Below are 11,969 nucleotides of genomic sequence, written 5' to 3' on the forward strand. Positions count from 1 at the left end.
GGGAGTGAGGGACAGGGGGTAGATGACCAAAAGGGGCTATGGAAAATTTCAACAAAGCCACTTGGTTGAACTACTCAAAAGCAACACAATGGGTGTTCCAACAGTCCAAATGGTGCTCAGACACAAAGATAAGGGTTTCCTGGGGCGTAGAATGCGATGGAATACACTAGGGAAGGAGTGGAGCAGTAGTTGGATGAGGAATGAATGACTTGAGGTCCTTAAAGCGCAGGGCTCATAACCTGTTAGAATAACCAAGTGAACCAAGCCACAAGTGAGCTAATGAGAGTGAATAGGACTATAGTCCAGTGTCAGTTGCTATTGTGTTGTGTAAACTAATGAGTGTACTATACCTATAGTCCAGTGTCAGTTGCTGAAGAGCAACCAACACAGGACTTGCTACCTATGGGCGAGTCTATGTAATCAAGTGTAAACACTGCCTAAGTAAGTAAGGAATTCACATCACATGCTAAGTGAGGGTCCAATAGAGGAAGCAACATCATAACACAAATAGCTCGCACCATAAGGTGCTCAATCACCACAACTAACAGCTATTGGATGTTTTATTCTGCTATGCCTTCAAACTTGTCATTGTAATCGCCTAAGTAAGTTGGTCAGTTTATTCAAGGAACGGCTATGTCTGACGTACTTTGAATGGGAGAAGGGGCATCCCATTGAATCTGACGGGGAGAACGTGTGTGAATTTCAATTGGTGCATATTCTTCCAAGATTCTTGCTCAATGATATTCTGAGTCTGACCCAAGAATTGTTGCATCTTCACTAGGTTAAACTTAGGCAGCTGTACTGATACATAAAGCTTTCTCAACTCTTATCATTTTTGCGTCGGTTTCCTGATGATAGTAGCATTGATGGCTGATGTAAGCCTGTGCAAGGGCGGTGATGGGCCAATGTCTTCTTCCATCATGAGATTCCAGTCTGGTTCAATGCTAGCATGATACCGGATCTCCTTATTTCTACTTTTCTTCTTCATGATCTACACATGTAGGGGTTGCAATCATGAGTTTGACGTCCACAGGGGTCTCACTGCTCACAAACGGTATTGTTTGAACAAAATAACGGATGCTGCTGCCACCTCTCTAGCAAAGAGGCGACATGATCTAGAAGTTCTCCAAGCAGCCAAAGTCTGTCGTCATGAAGAAGATGAATCAGCTCTGAGGGATCGCCAGGACATATGTTAGTCTAAACTCTGTTCTGCTTCTACTCCGGACTTGCCCATAGTAGCCTTACTCTGTCCTCTCATAGTCTTCCAGAGTTCCACCGAACTCCCCTGACGTCTGACCTCCGGACTTCCCTGGACTTCCATCCTGCCCCTCAGAAATTAAGGGCACGTACTTGGGTAAGGGGTGCAGCGCACGAGCTGAAGCCGAAGCCCTTTGAGTAGTCTTTCCCTTGAGCATGACCTTAACAGAGGCCGAAGAAATTTGTGGATGTGGTCTCCCATCGTATTACATCGTACATGGTCTCATATTTATATTTTTATGTCCGCTGATACCAATTCTAAAAACTAAGGCTCAGGAACAAGTATATGTTAGAATAACTGAGTGAACCAAGCCAAAAGTGAGCTAACGAGAGTGAACAGGACTATAGTCCAGTGTCAGTTGCTAAAGAGCAACCAACAGAGGACTTGCTACCTATGGGCGAGTCTATGTAAACAAGTGCAAACACTACCTAAGTAAGTAAGGAATTCACATCACATGCTATGTGAGAGTCCAATGGAGTGATCAATATCATAACACAAGAAACTCGCACCATAAGGTGCTCAATCAGTATTAGCAAATCAAATTGAGATTTGAGGTGACTGGGGCTGGTGTAGTTCCCCTTGATGCTACATTGTCAAAAAACATGCTAGGTAAGTGCTTCAGCACTGATCCCTGTGGATTACTGACCAATTAGATCTGTAGATTCAGCTGATTGTGATTTGCCGTGGTTTAAGGACCTCAATCCCATCTGGTGTACTAATCCAGCATTTGCAGCAAAAACCCATTCCTCAAAGCCTGGTGTTGATCATGCCGGTGAATTGTATGCACTCATGCACTCGACTGGTGGGACTGGTCCCTCCACAAAATCCAGGAATCCAGCCAATGCTCAGCACAGTTCCAGCATTCATGTGCTCCCTCCCAGCACTCATGCTGCCACAATGAGCGCTGCTTCTACCAGTGCTTATGCGCCCCTGCCCAGCACTCACACCACCACCAGCACCACTTCTATCAGCACTCATGTGCCTCTGCCCAGCATTCAGGCTGCCACAACAAGCGCTGCTTCTACCAGCGCTCAGTCCTCCCTCCCTGATGGCCCTTTCTTGCCTGATCCTGCCCATTCCAGCGGCCCTCAGCCCTCCTCTCATCGCATCCCTCCTTATGGCCCTTTTTTGCCTGAAGCCTGTTAGTTGTGGTGATTGAGCACCTTATGGTGCGAGTTATTTGCGTTATGATGTTGCTTCCTCTATTGGACTCTCACTTAGCATGTGATGTGAATTTCTTACTTACTTAGGCAGTGTTTACACTTGTTTACATAGACTCGCCCATAGGTAGCAAGTCCTGTGTTGGTTGCTCTTCAGCAACTGACACTGGACTATAGGTATTGTACACTCATTAGTTTACATAACACAAAAGCAACTGACACTGGACTATAGTCCTGTTCACTCTCATTAGCTCACTTGTGGCTTGCTTCACTTGGTTATTCTAACAAAGCCCAGATTGATCCTCATCTTCTCAACTTCCAACCTCCCTCCCCTGGTGATCCTGACACCAACCGTCATGCCATGCCCCTCCCTGATGATGATTTCAACATATACAACGACAACAGCATGTACGATAGCTTCGCCAATGAAGAGGATTATAGTGTTATTAGCCTTGACAGCCCTCCTAAAGTTGTTGGGAAAAAGTGTCACCTTGGCGCAACACCCTCTCCTCCTCCTAATGCTCCCTTTCCTGTGTTTGAAGTCACGCAGAAGTCGCGCACTCCCATCTATGATAGTTGCGCAGCATTTCGATCTTGTGAGCCCACTAGCCATGGCCATCCCCGCAAGCCAGCATCTATTGCATCGTCGGGGATGACGTGCAGCATCTCAACCCCTACAACAATAACTTGTGATGGCTTATCTGATTTAATCTCTCCAACCCCCAAGACCTCACTCTCTGCGAACCTGAAAGGTACCAGCATGAAGTATAAGAGAGTGAAGTCCAGCATCCAGGAGCAGGTGAACAAAGTCAGCATGGAACTTGAGAGCATGCAGTCTGACACTGCCTCATGTCGTGATTCAAGGAATGAGCACTTGAAGGTGAAGCTCAATGCGAAGCTCAAGTATCATCATGAGGAGAAGAAGTACCAATGGCTTTGTGAATCATGTTCGCATGATGCAATGCAAGCCACTGCCACCCATCAGCGAGAACAGGAGGCCAGGGATGCTGAGATTTGCCTTTGTGAGGGTGATGAGCGAGTGCAAAGCACAGTAGTGCTATTATCAGACTCAGAGGAATCATCACTGGAAAGATCTGAAAAGCTGAGAAGGGAGGGGGATAGAGGTGATATAGGTGTGTTAGAATAACCAAGTGAAGCAAGCCACAAGTGAGCTAATGAGAGTGAACAGGACTATAGTCCAGTGTCAGTTGCTATTGTGTTGTGTAAACTAATGAGTGTACTATACCTATAGTCCAGTGTCAGTTGCTGAAGAGCAACCAACACAGGACTTGCTACCTATGGGCGAGTCTATGTAAACAAGTGTAAACACTGCCTAAGTAAGTAAGGAATTCACATCACATGCTAAGTGAGAGTCCAATAGAGAAAGCAACATCATATCACAAATAACTCGCACCATAAGGTGCTCAATCACCACAACTAACACTCCCCCCTGATTGTGCACTTCTACACATCTCAGCTCCCCCTCAAGCTACTCAGTCCCATCATCTGGCAGAACAACTGCACCTTGGGTCGAGCCAATGCCTTGGTCAGGATGTCAGCTGGCTGGTCAGCAGTGGGCACAAACACTGGCGCAATAATCTCCTTGTGCACCACATCTCGAAGCCAATACCAGCTGAGATCAAGCTGCTTCATCCGACCATGGTGCTCTGGGTGCTTGGCCACAGAGATGGCGCTCTGGTTGTCGATCCTAAGGACAGAGGGTGCAGTGGCAGGGAAGCCCATCTCAAACAAGAGATTTCGCATCCAGCGGATCTCCTTGCCTGCCTCAACTGCAGCCATGTACTCAGCTTCAGTGGTGGACAAGGCCACAATGCTTTGAAGCTTCGACGACCAGGAGACAGCACCAAGGCCAATCTTGACCAGGTAGCCACCAGTGGAGCGACCAGTGTCTTTGCATCCACCATGATCAGCATCAGAGAATGTGGAGAAGAGTTCGATGGAATTGGGATCAGGAGCATAGGTGATGGAGTAGTCTGCAGTGCCTTTCAGATAGCGGAGCAGGTGCTTGACAGCTTGCCAATGGGCAGGGCCAGGGTTGGAGTTGAATCGAGCAAGGCAGCCAACAGTGTAGGCAATGTCTGGGCGAGTGGTGGTGGCAAGATACATCAGAGCACCCACAGCTTCAAGGTAAGGAGTGGATCGCATGTCCTGAGTCTCATCAGCAGTCTGGGGACACTGAGCACGAGTGAGTCGAAGGTTGGGCTGCATGGGAGTGGAGACAGGCTTGCAATCAGCCATGCTGAAGCGATCAAGGATGTCAAGGCAGTACTGGCGCTGGGAGATGGTGATGGAGTGCTTGGAGCGATCCCTGTCAATCTTGATGCCTAGAAGCTGGGTGGTAGGGCCCAAGTCTCAAAGCTTGAAGTGCTGAGACAAGTCCTTGATGATCTGATCAATTGCAGAAGCAGACTTCGATGCAAAGGTCATGTCATCAACAAAGACAGGCAAGATGATCCTGACTTCACCCTTGACATAGATATAGATGCTGGCATCAGAGTAGGACTGGGTGAATCCAATAGACTCCAGAACAGAGCGCATTTTCTTGTTCCAGCGATTGCCACCTTGCTTGGTGCCATAGATGCTCTTCTGCAACAAGCAGACCATCTTCTTTGGATCACCTTCAGCAAAGCCTTCAGGTTGTTCCATGTAGACGTCACAGTCCATCTCCCCATTGAGATAGGCATGTGAGATGTCGATGGAGCGAAGGTGGAGGTCATGGATGGCAGCCATAGCAAGGACAACACGAATGGTGGGCATACGCACAGTTGGAGCAAATATTTCGACATAGTCAAAGCCAGGATGCTGGTTGTAGCCCTTGGCAACAAGTCTGCCCTTGTAGCGCTCAATAGAGCCATCAGCATTGCGCTTCACCTTGAATATCCACTTGGAGCCAATGACCTTCATTCCAGCTGGTCTACACAGATGATTGTCTTCTTGGAGGTGGGGTTGTAGAACTTCCAGCCCTTGTAGCCAGCAGGGTAGCCAATGAAGACGCACTTTTCCATGTGGGAGCCAAGTCCATCTCTCTTGTCCCTCTGGACGTGCACATAGGCAGTGCATCCCCAAACTCGAAGATGTGAGACATCAGGCTTATTACCATGCCACAGCTCATAGGGCGTAGCGCTGTCTACAGCTTCAGTAGGGCATCTGTTCCAGACATGGACCAGAGCAGCAAGACACTCGCCCCAGAAGGCCTTGGGAAGCCCAGACTCGTCCAGCATAGCAGTGAGTCGCTCAGAGAGGACTCTGTTAGCTCTCTCAGCAACCCCATTCTGCTGTGGTCTAGCACGAACAGTGTGCTGCCTCTCAATGCCACAATGGGTGGTGAATTCAATGAAGGCGTTGCTCATGTACTCCCCTCCCTTGTCATCTCTGAGGATCTTTAGCTTTCGCTCTGACTGGTTCTCAGCATAGGCCTTGAATGTCTTGAAAGCCTCAAAGACATCAGACTTAGCTTTAATAGGGAGCACAAAGCGAAATCGAGAGAAGTCGTCGATGAACGTGACCCAATAGCGATAGCCAGAGAAGCTGGGGTAGGGGACCTTATGCACATCGGTGTGGACAAGCTCCAGAGGTCGAGTAGCACGCCATTGAGATGAGGGGAATGGGTTTGCATGCATCTTGCCAGCTAAGCATGGCTCACAGATGGGATCTGGCATTTTCTTTGAATCTAGCTTGAGTCCAGTGACCATGTCATGATCAATAAGCTTCTTGACACCTGCTAAGTGATGGTGGGCGAGTCTCCTGTGCCATAGGTCCAAGTCCAGAGGTAGAGTGGTCGCTGCAGAGGCATATTCAGAGAGAGGGATGGTGGAGCCATCTAAGAATGCTGCATTGCTGCTGCTGATGGGTGCAACCAACAATGTGGTGCCTGCAGGACGCTGAAATGACATCTTGGTGGAGTCAATGGTGACATGGAAGCCACTGTGGCGAGTGAGGTAGAGCACAGAGAGCAGGTTGTTGCGAAGGTCAGGGACATGCAAGACTCTTGAAAACTCGACAGGTCTAACGCTCTTGCCATCAATGACTGGGTTGAAGACCACAGTGCCAACACCAGCAGAGTAGACAAAGGTGTTGTCAGCTAGCTTGATAGGGATGCGATTGGGAGTGTAATTGCGAAGCCAGTGACGATGAGGGGTCATGTGGGATGTGGCACCTGTGTCTGCATTCCAGTCGACAGTAGCATCAAGTTGAAGGGGACAGATAGTGCTTGAAGGGTCAAAAGAGCGAAGACAAGCAGTGCCAGCAAACTCAATGATAGCAGAGTTGATAGGAATAGGAAAGGAAGTGGGAGGAGGGCGATGCAGTGGGGTCTGTGAGACTCTGAGTCTTCCTGGAGAGCTTCTTGGTCTTCTTCCTCCTGCTACGACGCTGTCTAGAGTACAGGGAGGCAAGGGTAGACCAGATAAGCACAGGATGATCTTCAATAGCATCAATCTGGGACCTCATCTCCACTGGGCAAGCCAGATAGAGTTCCCCAGCAGCTTGGTCAGCCTTAAGGTCCCATACAGCCTGTGCCTCAGGCTGTGAGTCTGCAGGACGCTTCTCAGAGCCACTGACAAGCAGCCACAAGCCCTTGGAGCGCAGGTAAGACTCCATCTCTGATCTCCAGATAAGATAGTTGGAAGAGCTGAGTTGAGTGATAGTCATGGGTGACATAGCAAGGGATTGGGTGGCAAGTAGGGCGGGTCTAGGATGATGCAGGACGTTCAGGAAAGCAATGGACAGGACAGGGAGCGACAGGGGTGGGAGTGAGGGACAGGGGGTAGATGACCAAAAGGGGCTATGGAAAATTTCAACAAAGCCACTTGGTTGAACTACTCAAAAGCAACATAATGGGTGTTCCAACAGTCCAAATGGTGCTCAGACACAAAGATAAGGGTTTCCTGGGGCGTAGAATGCGATGGAATACACTAGGGAAGGAGTGGAGCAGCAGTTGGATGAGGAATGAATGACTTGAGGTCCTTAAAGCGCAGGGCTCATAACCTGTTAGAATCACTGAAAGGACCAAGGCACAAGTGAGCTAATGACAGTTAACAGGACTAGAGTCCAGTGTCAGTTGCTGAGGAACACCTGACCACTAGACTCACTACCTACAGTCGAAGATATGTAAACAAATGTAAACACAGCTTAATAAGGTATGTAAGTCAAGTCTGGCAATGCAGACAAGTCTGGAGCAATAGGTTATAATATAAGGCAAATAACTCGCACCATAAGGTGCTCAATCACCACAACTAACAGCAAGCTCACCTCCAACTTGAAGTTCATAATGCAGCCACCAGAGGGGGAGCTCATGCTGGTGGGCAACATCTCCCAAGTAGGAGGGTGGCTGGGCACTGAAGAAGGTGGGGGTATTCATGGCAGATGCCATCGAACTAGAGAGGGTGGTGACCATGATGACGCCGACTTCAGTTGTCTGTTGGGACAGTAGCACACATGGTCAGTTTTCAAACACAAACTGGTCAGAGGACAGACAGATAATGGAGAGCAAGCACAAGTTCATTGTCAGAGCACACCACCATTCTGCTTCCTTTGCACCTGCACCTTACTCCCATTTTTGATAGCATCATTCTTCTGGATGAAATTGTTTTTTGCCACAAAGGCTTGGTACTCCTGGTTAATGAACCCCAGGACATGCAGGCGGATCCCAAATTGGGTCTTGACATGCTACAATGTAAGCAAGGTAGGAGACTCAAATCCTCCATCTGGGTGGACTGACCGCAAGCATATATAGGCTATGGTTGGGTTGACATAGCTGTTGGCAAACATTTGAAGGGTGTTCCTGGGTATGTAAACAGCATTGAGCAGGGATGAAATGTTTTCCTGTAGGCTTGCATCATCCACCAGCGCATTCTGCAGGAGATCCATGAGTGAGAGGCCAGCCTTCAGCTGTTCTTCATTTAAGGTAAGCCAATACTTAGAGGATGATGGCGGCAGAGGTGGGACAGATCCAGCTATTGCATATCAATCTGATATAGATCTGAGAATGATTGATATTGGTTGAACTTCCTCCAAAGCATATGAAATGCGGGTCTTCATTCTAGCAGGCACATTGAATCTTTCTGAGGTTCCTTTTTCACCTCTATCAGACCCATTAGCTACGTTAGGTGGGGAAGGCTTGAAATACTTATGGTCGAGGGGCCACCAATAACTGGTGCACCACAGAGTTAGAGCCCCAGGAAGTGCTTTGTCACCGTGCACTTGAGTCTCCAGAGTGAAGTATCAGATTGCCTGGGCAAATCCACAAGCTCATGCAACTCTTTGGACTGATAGGGCTGGATATGTTTCATCACACCCACCTGCAGAAAAAATGGTACAACTGCTGCTTCATTAACTTGTAAGTCGGAAATATCTGCTTGATGCCTGGAAAGTAACGAAGCCAGCATGCTGCTGGCTGGGCTCATCTCTTCACCATGTGTGGAGGGTAGGATCACTGCTGATGTCACTGGACTGTGATGTTATTTGTGGTGATTGAACACCTTATGGTGCGAGTTTCTTGTGTTATGATGTTGATCACTCTATTGGACTCTCACTTAGCATGTGATGTGAATTCCTTACTTACTTAGGTAGTGTTTGCGCTTGTTTACATAGACTTGCCCATAAGTAGCAAGTCCTGTGTTGGTTGCTCTGTAGCAACTGACACTGGACTATAGGTATAGTACACTTATTAGTTTACACAACATAATAGCAACTGACACTGGACCATAGTCCTGTTCACTCTCATTAGCTCAATTAGTTATTCTCACAATTAAATGGGTCAACCTGAGCGGGGAGATAGGTTTGAAAGGGTATACTACATTCAGATCCACCCAATGTCAAATCACAGTCCAACAGAGGACAGTACCTTCCAAAAGCTCTGTTTGTTAGTTGTGGTGATTGAGCACCTTATGGTGCGAGTTATTTGTGTTATGATGTTGCTTCCTCTATTGGACTCTCACTTAGCATGTGATGTGAATTCCTTACTTACTTAGGCAGTGTTTACACTTGTTTACATAGACTCGCCCATAGGTAGCAAGTCCTGTGTTGGTTGCTCTTCAGCAACTGACACTGGACTATAGTATAGTACACTCATTAGTTTACACAACACAATAGCAACTGACACTGGACTATAGTCCTGTTCACTCTCATTAGCTCACTTGTGGCTTGCTTCACTTGGTTATTCTAACACTGTTTTGGTGGGTCAGCTCCAGTACAGTCCAAAGAATGAATATAGTAGCCCACCATCAAGTGCAATTAATCTCTCATCTCCAGAGCAGAGTTCCATAGAATTGTTGGCACTTAGACTAGGCTTTTCATCATGGTTGGCAGGATATAGTACCCTGTGGAGCCATCTTTAGAATGCTGCATTGCTGCTGCTGATGAGTGTAACATACAACATGGTGCCTGCAGGACACTGAAAAGACATCTTGGTGGAGTCAATGGTGACATGGAAGCCACTGTGGTGAGTGAGGTAGAGGACAGAGAGCAGGTTGTTGCGAAGGTCAGGGACATGCAAGACTCTTGAAAACTCGACAGGTCTAACACTCTTGCCATCAATGACTGGGTTAAAGACCACTGTGCCAACACCAGCAGAATAGACAATACATTCTCAGCTAGCTTGATAGGGATGCAATTGACACCTGTGTCTGCATTCCAGTCGACAGTGGCATCAACTTGGAGTGGACAGATAGTGCTGGAAGGGTCAAAAAAGCGAAGACAAGCAGTGCCAGCAAACTTGATGATAGTAGAGTTGATAGGACTATGAAAGGAAGTGGGAGTGGGCAATGCAGTTGGCTCTGATGCACCGTGAGTCTTCCTGGAGCGCTTCTTTGCCTTCTTCTCTTGATATCACATTGTCTGGAGTCTAGGGTGATGCAGGACGGTCAGGAAGGCAATAGACAGGACAGGGAGCAACAGGGGTGGGGGTGAGCAATAGGGGGTTTTCAACAAAGCCACTTGGTTCAACTAATCAAAAGCAACACAATGAATGTTCCAACAGTTCAAATGGTGCTCAGACACAAGAATAAGGGTTTCCTGGGGTGTAGAATGCGATGGAAAACACTAGGGAAGGAGTGGAGCAGTAGTTGGATGTGGAATGAATGACTTCTCACATTTATGTTTCTTTGGACATTTGACACCTGCAGTGGAAGACCTTCATTATCAACACATATACCAGCCTGTTCCTGTCAAACAGAAGTCTCCTGCTCTTGCACAAGTTCTTAATGAGATCTCCTCTGGGTTGTTTGGTGACAGGGGCGTGTACGAGCCATAAGTCATGCTCCAGCAAGTGTATCATGAAGTTCACTTATTTTTTTTTGAACAGCCTGCTCAACACAATTCTTCAGGGAGACTATTATCTTATTACTCAAGATTTGACTCCTGTGAGCAACTTGTGGTGCGGCAATAGTGTCCCTGATGAACCCTTTTCAGATATCAAGGTTCTTCATATGGTGGATGAAGCCTATAATGACCGAACAGAGTGGGTTAAGAAGAGTATCAGAACCACTGCAAAGGTATGGATTTATCATTTTCATAAGAATTGTAACAAGGGAATCCACAATTTGGAACAGATGGGCAAGTTCAGCTCTGATTGTGCAATCCAAGATTATGCACAGGAGTACTGGAACATTCACAGCACCAAGGTCAGTAAGCATCTAGGAAGGGCATATGGGATATGAAGGAGAAAAAGTAGGGCTGTGTCCAGATGAATGACAATCCAAAGGAGGCAAGGTCCTACGAGAATTCCCACAAGAGGTAACTGCGAGAAGACAAGTAATATTAAGACTAAGGAAAAGTATCTAAGTACATGATATGTTATATACTACTATGTATGAGGCAGTGATCAGGATAACTATGCAGTAAAGCTATGTACCAAGGATATAGTTTGTAAGTATTTTACATAGGCAAAGACATAAGTCGGGGCGGATATCAATATGTCACGTCGGATCAGCGATCGAGCAGTAATAGGAATTACTGGTCATCCGGAAGTAAGAGTCTATGTACCAATAGGGAAGGCATAAATCTAAAAGGGGAAAGAGCTCCAGTTGAATGGAGAGGTTATGGAGGGGAGGTCCGAGCGGTTGAGCGGAGTGTAGGGCGGAATGTGGACTTGTGATTGGACGGAGCGGAGGATGAATGGGGCGGAGGGGTTGGAAAGTGGAGTGGATATCAGTATCGGAGCAGTCAGATCAGGTATATGACAGGCTGATTTGATGAGAGGGACTTTCAAGATCAAGTAAAACAAGAGGCAATCACCAGACTTTGATGCAAAATAGTTACTGGCGAGAATGTGGGATTATAAGAGAATTTGACGATAATCTGAGGCGAGAATCTCAGGGCTTATATCCACCATTCATTCGCCATCTGATATATAAAGTCAAATAATCATGAGTGAAAAGTTGTTGTTTTTCCTTCTGAAATTTTACGGCGAAAATATCACTATTTCTTTTCTTCGAGTTTTTTCTTATATATTTTTTCGCAGTGTAGTCTTTCATCAACTTTTTTCACTAAGTCCCGCCCGCGCAGCTGCGCCACTCCATGAATAAAAGTCC

At 47.0% G+C, this 11,969-nt stretch overlaps 1 protein-coding gene across 1 annotated transcript; it reads left to right on the forward strand.

Moving 5' to 3' along the window:
* Positions 1-1,860: 1,860 nt before the first annotated feature.
* Positions 1,861-3,565, forward strand: EDB91DRAFT_1257684 (uncharacterized protein; the record flags this gene model as incomplete). The annotated part of the gene is made up of 3 exons (XM_041324311.1): positions 1,861-1,867; positions 1,920-2,399; positions 2,670-3,565. The coding sequence occupies 3 exons, from the start codon at positions 1,861-1,863 to the stop codon at positions 3,563-3,565; spliced, it is 1,383 nt and encodes a 460-aa protein (XP_041168671.1).
* Between the last annotated feature and the right edge of the window lie 8,404 nt (positions 3,566-11,969).

Source organism: Suillus paluster (genome assembly GCF_016628075.1).
Source record: "Suillus paluster strain FC165 chromosome Unknown EDB91scaffold_326, whole genome shotgun sequence".
Lineage (NCBI taxonomy): Eukaryota > Fungi > Basidiomycota > Agaricomycetes > Boletales > Suillaceae > Suillus > Suillus paluster.